This window comes from Carassius carassius, chromosome 39 (genome assembly GCF_963082965.1).
Source record: "Carassius carassius chromosome 39, fCarCar2.1, whole genome shotgun sequence".
NCBI classification, from domain to species: Eukaryota; Metazoa; Chordata; class Actinopteri; order Cypriniformes; family Cyprinidae; genus Carassius; species Carassius carassius.
In genome coordinates this window covers 28,453,376-28,460,875 of record NC_081793.1, presented here as the reverse complement: position 1 = coordinate 28,460,875, position 7,500 = coordinate 28,453,376, and the positions used below count along the sequence as shown (strand labels likewise).

The 7,500-nt window shown below is 34.4% G+C and overlaps 1 protein-coding gene across 1 annotated transcript in view; it reads left to right on the top strand.

Moving 5' to 3' along the window:
• Positions 1–7,500, top strand: part of LOC132121123 (neuropeptide FF receptor 1-like) — a 9,919-nt gene that overhangs the window by 434 nt on the left and 1,985 nt on the right. The window contains exon 2 of the mRNA XM_059530295.1: positions 1,935–2,034. Within this exon, the coding sequence (XP_059386278.1) occupies positions 1,935–2,034 (100 nt within the window). The remainder of the gene's footprint in view (positions 1–1,934; positions 2,035–7,500) is intronic.

The window sequence follows — 7,500 nt, the reverse complement described above, 5'->3', positions numbered from 1 at the left end:
AGCCGTAAAGGTCATGTGACTCATAAGTCTGTCTCCTCATAAGTCTGTCTCATGAGTCTTTAAAAGCTTGCTGGATTACATCTGACATGCAAATTTCTCTAAACATGATCAAAACATTGCTATTAATTGAACACAGTCTCCTCTATGCCTTCTGTCTCAGTTTAGAGTTTAAAGCTCTTTTAGTGTAACTCTACAAGCGTCCAGCTTATTTATAAATAAATGTTGTTTATTTGTTGGAAACCATATATGTGCTCACTCTCTCTCTCTAACAGCCCAGATTTTTCACAGGTGTTTTATTTAGAAATGCATTTCAGGATAAACTATTTTTTGGGAGGTCTTTGTTGTCATTTATGGCAAAGTGTGGTGTTAAAGAAAAGCTGTAACATTAGATGCAGCAGCACTTCTGCCTTTGTGTTTCCATGCATTCATTACTGTCAAAGTCAAGTAAAACAGGAGGAAAACACCAGAAGAATCATGATACAGGACTAATAACACGATTCAGACAGAGAGTCAACAGCAGCAAACCTTTCAGCAAATATAAACATGATTTACATCGTCAAGTGTTTGTTTGCATGTTGCCAGAATCACACGCTGTTGACTCTGAGATTAATTAAAGCCGTTGCTGTGTAAAGCATTCATTCATAGATAATTATAATCTAAATAATTTGTATTAATCTGTTGAACATGTAATGACTTTGTTTCTGCTGTCAGCATTGCCAGACACACACAAAGACATGCACGATCATGTCAAATATTTCATATAAATGTTCACACATTTAGCATTCAAATTTAATCACCAGTGTAATCATAATAGAGGATGGTATTTACATATAAAACATTATTTAAAAAATGTAATATTATTATTTAACAGCAACATATAAAGCCTCAAATGTGTAAAACCTTAAATACAAATTTTTACAATAACATAAATTGAAGACTTATTCATTATATTTCAGTAATTATATTTGTTTAGATACAAATCAGTAATTATGACTTAGTATATCTTCATTTTGAGTATACTGCATCTTTTTATGTTATAGGTTTTACTTTTTACTTTTTATCTTATAATTATGACTATGATAACTTTGACATGATAATTATTTCATAGTGTCCTAATTTTTATAAATTTATAATAATTTATATTCTTTATTTAATAATTGTGGTGTTTTATGTCATTTTGGAACATTTTGACGTCTTTTATCTTATAATTGTGACTAAGTATGTCCTAATTTCAAGGGTTCTTTAATCATAATTATTATTTTTGTCATAATTTTTGACTTTTTATTCTTATAATTGAAATTCTTTGGCATAATTTTGACTTTTCCAACCATTTTTACTTTTGTTTAATAATTGTGGTATTTGTGTAGAAGTTTTGGCGGAATACATTTTTGAATCTCATAATTTTTACGTTTGAAACCATTTTTACTTTTAATGATTGTGTTATTTTTTTTATTATTTTTGGGGGGATTATTTTTATATTAAAACTATTATCTTATAATTATGACTTTTTTCATAATTTGAAGTTTTTAAACATTATTTTGACTTTATTTAATAAACGTGTTTTATGTTGATTCTTAGAATATTATCTTATAATTATGACTAAGTCTGTCTTTTATTTCTCAAAATTTTGATATTTTTCATAATTTTGAATTTTTAAACATTATTTTGACTTTTTATTTATTTTATGTTGATAATTTCGACTTTGTCATATTTTCTATTTTTTCCAACTTCTTCTATTTTAATGTTCTCTCTCATGTTTTAATTTGATCACACCGTTCGCATTAGTATCATGGGAAGAGAGGTTTATTCACCACAGAAATAAATACATACAGAGCACTTCCCCTGGTTTACTGTAAATCAGATGTTATGAATTCATCTCCCAGCAGGTCACTGGAGAACTGTGATTTAGTTTTTTCTCATTATGTGTGGCGCAGGCTGGCCGTTTGATGTGGTCATCTGTAAAATGAGTGGACTCGTCCAGGGAGCTTCAGTCTCGGCGTCGGTCTTCACGCTGGTGGCCATCGCGGTGGAAAGGTTAATAACTCTCACCCTCCTGCACTCTTCACATGGATACAAACAGCACATCGTTCACACAAGGTTTATCTGCACTTCTACCACAGCCTACATGCAAACCCTGCTCAATCATTCCGGCTCTTTGGCTCTTTCTGTGTGACTTCAGTTTATAATCCAGCCAAAGAATAACCGTTCTGTCGTCAAGAGTGTCCTTCCAAACCAGTGTGACGTTCGCTCTCTCTTTCTCTCTCTGTCTCTCTCTCTCTCTCTCTCTCTCTCTCTCTCGCTCTCTCTCTCTCTCTCTCTCTCTCTCTCTCTCACTCTCTCTCGCTCTCTCTCTCTCTCTCTCTCTCTCTCTCTCTCTCTCGCTCTCTCTCTCTCTCTCTCTCTCTCGCTCTCTCTCTCTCTCTCTCTCTCTCGCTCTCTCTCTCTCTCTCTCTCTCTCTCTCTCTCTCGCTCTCTCTCTCTCGCTCTCTCTCTCTCTCTCTCTCTCTCGCTCTCTCTCTCTCTCTCTCTCGCTCTCTCTCTCTCTCTCTCTCTCTCTCTCTCTCTCTCTCGCTCTCTCTCTCTCTCTCTCTCTCTCTCTCTCTCTCTCTCTTCTGTGGAGCACAAAAACATTCAGCTCTGACGTGACTTCAGAACAATATGAACCACTGCTATAGACTTCTGCTTGGACATTGACAATCATTCAATCAATCAATCAAACTGTCATCACTTTGATGTCATAATTTCTAGTTTAGATCTTATGACTTCTTGTGTCATAATTGTAAAGTTTTTTCTCATAATTATGATTTTTTTTGTCATCATTTTGAATTTGTAATTTCGTCGTTCAATTTTTTGGCCGCATAATTTCTATTTTATCATCCCACAATTTAGACTTTTCAAACTTATAATTTTGACTTATTTAATAAGTAATTTTTCTATGATTTCTATTTTACAATTATGACCTTTTATGCCATATTTATGACTTTTCCATCCCATAATTTAGACTTTGTATTAAGTAACTGTGATATTTGATGTTGATTTTTATTACTTTTATCTCATAATTATGGCATAGTATTTAACTTTTTTCAGTACGTTTAACAAGTTTCCTAAACTCTTAACGCACCTACACACCTAAAACACACAATTGGCAAAACGGTTCATTTCATGCTCAAAATCACACATTGTAAACTAAACCCCAAAACTAATTTTCAAAATATAATAATAAACTAACACAATACACTGCAAACATGTTTCAAAATCAAATAATTATTCAAAACACTAACACATGTTCTCTTCCAACAGGAACATTTAGTCAATCATAACACAATGACAAAAAAAACACTATCATCAGCTGAAATTACAGAAACTGCAATGCATATAATTATTCATATTATATTTATATATATTATTTTGTGTCAGGTCTGCCCTTATACAATAGACAGTATATTGTATTGATCATAGATTGTGTTTTGCACTGTAGTAAAGGCATGCATTTTGTTTCTTTTGCTGTAGAAATTCAATACAAAAAACTAATGACCATCTCAGAGTAGCTTTATAAAATATACAGTTTATGTAAAAAAAAAATACAGATAGTATATAGATGATCATGCGATTGGAAAAACCTCAACACCTTAGTGTGTTCCTAGATGGGAATCAGCTGTGATTTATATATTTGCATAACTGCAATCAGCTGTTTCTCATTAGCAATGGAATAAAATACAGGGAATATATTTGTGTTTCAATTCACAATATGAACAGCTGTTCACTTTGACTTTAGCCTATATAAGTTATGTTTAGAACAAGATGTTTGAATGTGTGAAAGCATTTGTAAATTTGACTGTAAAATTACATAGTTTTGGTCTTGGTTGAGCTTGTTTGTAAAAGAAGTTCAAGCATTTTAAATTGGAGTTAACTCTATGCATTTTGTGTCAAAAAACCTGTCCTCCAACCAATACGCTCGTATAGGTCGTTTGTCCAAATCCCTGAAATACGACCCATAAGAGCGTATCCTACAATTGTGCCCCTATCGGCAAAACATTGTTTTCATATTAATGTTTTGTATTCTTTTATATGCACTCTGGTTTGTGTTTCGTGTATCTCAGTTGGTAGATTATTGCGTTATACCTTCATATGTAATCATGCTATCATGGGTTCGATCCCAGGGAACGGATATGCAAGAAAATGTATATGCTCAATAAATCATAATTTAGCATGATTTCTGTGAGGGTTAGGTTTAGGGGTGGGGTTAGGTGTGGTCATTCGAACGAATAAGCAACCTAGTAAAATATGTAGGAAATACTGTGAGATCGGTGTAAAAAGCTCACACATTGCATTTAAATAAACGCACGTTTTGATTGGTAATGATGTTATACGTCAATTCATGACGACAGACGCAACGCGATACTGTCATTATTTTTACGCCTGCTAGAGGGCGCTTAACTTTAAAACGTAAATATAGGTCGTAATAAGGTGCTTGCACAAACGACCTATATGGTCGTTTTTTGTTGGAGGACAGGCTCCTGGTTTTCGACAGCATCACAGCACAGAGACAGCACTCATTAAGATAATAAATGATATTCCCTTAAATTGTGACTCTGGCAAAATATTGCAAGATCTCAGTGCTGCGTTTGACACTGTCGATCATAACATACTACTAGAGAGACTGGAAAACTGGGTCGGGCTTTCTGGGATGGTACTCAAAAGGTTTAGGTCATACTTAGAAGGGAGAGGCTATTATGTGAGTCTAGGAGAGCATAAGTCTAAGTGGACGTCCATGACATGCGGAGTCCCACAAGGGTCAATTCTAGCACCGCTCTTGTTTAGCCTGTATATGCTTCCACTAAGTCAAATAATGAGAAAGAACCAAATTGCCTATCACAGCTATGCTGATGATACCCAGATTTACCTAGCCTTATCTCCAAATGACTACAGCCCCATTGACTCCCTCTGCCAATACATTGATGAAATTAATAGTTGGATGTGCCAGAACTTTCTTCGGTTAAACAAGGAAAAAACTGAAATCATTGCATTTGGAAACAAAGATGAAGTGTTCAAGGTGAATGCATACCTTAACTCTTGGGGTCAAACAACTAAAAAACAAAGTCAGGAATCTTGGTGTGATTCTGGAGACAGACCTTAGTTTCAATAGTCATGTCAAAGCAGTAACTAAATCAGCATACTATCATTTAAAAAACATTGCAAGAATTAGATCTTTTGTTTCCAGCCAAGACTTGGAGAAACGTGTTCATGCCTTCATCACCAGCAGGGTGGACTATTGTAATGGGCTCCTCACCGGCCTTCCCAAAAAGACCATTAGACAGCTGCAGCTCATCCAGAACGCTGCTGCCAGGATTCTGACTAGAACCAGAAAATCTGAGCATATCACACCAGTCCTCAGGTCCTGACACTGGCTCCCAGTTACATTTAGGATTGATTTTAAAGTACTTTTACTCGTATATAAGTCACTAAATGACCTAGGACCGAAATATATTTCAGATTTGCTCACTGAATATAAACCTAACAGAGCACTCAGATCATTAGGATCGAGTCAGTTAGAAATACCAAGGGTTCACACAAAACAAGGGGAGTCCTCCTTTAGTTACTATGCCGCCCGCAGTTGGAATCAGCTTCCAGAAGAGATCAGATGTGCTAAAACACTGGTCACATTTAAATCTAGACTCAAAACTCATCTGTTTAGCTGTGCGTTTATTGAATGAGCACTGTGCAATGTCCGAACTGATTGCAATATATATATTTTTTTATTTCTTTTTATGTAAAATCATTTTCTAACTGTGTTAAATTAATTTTAAATAAGTACAGTTTTAATAATTTTAAAAGTTTTAAAATTGCTTGTTTTATTCTTGTTATTATTTTTTTTCATTATTATTTTACTTTCTTTTATGTAAAGCACTTTGAATTACCATTGTGTATGAAATGTGTTGTATAAATAAACTTGCCTTGCCTTGCCTTACAAAGACGGATGTTGTGCTAACCGTGTTAAGAGTTTAGGAAACTTGTTAAAGGTATTGAAAAAACTGTCATAGCAATTGTAAAAAACTGTAACTATGGCTTAGTCATACTTTTTACTGTTCGATCCCATAATGAATTTCTTTTTACAATTTTGACTTTTTATTTACAGTTTTTTACAGACGCTAGGACACATTTCTCAGTACTTAGGTCACTTTTGCAAAACTCTTCACACAGTTCTCCTAACCAACTTTCAGCTTGGCAAAGCAGTTCATTTCTCATTCGAAATGCACTACAACTCCCAAAACACTTTCTTCAGGTCTCAAATCAACTCATTCTTCCTGAACACTAGCAAAGGTTGACAGCCGACAGACACAGTTTGTCAGCCACAAAACAATGACCTAAAAAACACTAACAACATGCAGCATTATACAATCTACTCTTCTGTAAAACAAGAATACATCTCTGTTTATAATTCACTGCAATATATGTCACTGGAATGAATTAGATATGACGCAGAATTCGTCAATATTTTATGTAGAGAAATTCCAAAATACAAGAATTTGTATACATGCCATCTACTGATACAGATACAATAGTAATGCTAATCTACTAATTGTCCAATATATTTCATTCAAATATTACTGTAGAAATGTAGCAAATTGCTGTCTTATTCAGTTTTGTATTATGTTATTGTTCTGAACATAAGTTTAACAGTTTTGAAAACAATATGTAAGCATGTGCAAACTGGCCTGTAGGTACAAAGAGTTTTGTCAGTTGTTGTGTCCGAGTGAGAGAAGAATTCATGAAATTTGAGAGATGTACAGTAGTCATTGAAAGCATTTTGTGCCAAAGCAATGATAATCGATCCTTCTGTTGTGCTCACTGTGTGAAGAGTTTAGCAAAAGTGACCTAACAATTGAGAAATGTGTCCTAGTGTCTGTAAAAAACTGTAATAATTGAGATATTTTGTTCGATAATTTAATCTTTTTATGGCATAACTTCACCTTTTTTTATCTCATAATTATGAAACGTCATCATTTTGACATTTTAAACGTATCGTTTTTATGACTTTGTTTTTTTATAATTGAATATATTTTGACATTTTGATCATTTTAATCTCATAATTGCAATTTACCAAACCATTATTAATATTATAATTGTTTTATCCAGCTCTCATTGACTTCAGAAGAATGTGGCAGATGTGCTCACGATGTGCTTGTACTGTTTGAAAAAGATGTGTTCCTCAAGAGAAAGTGAGTCCAAACAGATCGTGAAAGTGCCGTTAAGCAGAAGATGACAGCTGGGTCAAAGAGAGCGCCGTTCTTCTGTGAACCTGGCCCGATCACACACAGAAAGCATTTGACAGATACTTTGCATGTTATGTCACATTCTTTTGTTTTGAACAAAGCAGTGATTTAGAGACTGGCGCTGCGTCTCGTCTGTGAGTCGCCCACAGTCTGTACCTGTTGCACGCAGAAGATGAGATTGCAGGTTCAATCCGATCAATACTTCAGTTTGATCCTTGGGCCAGTA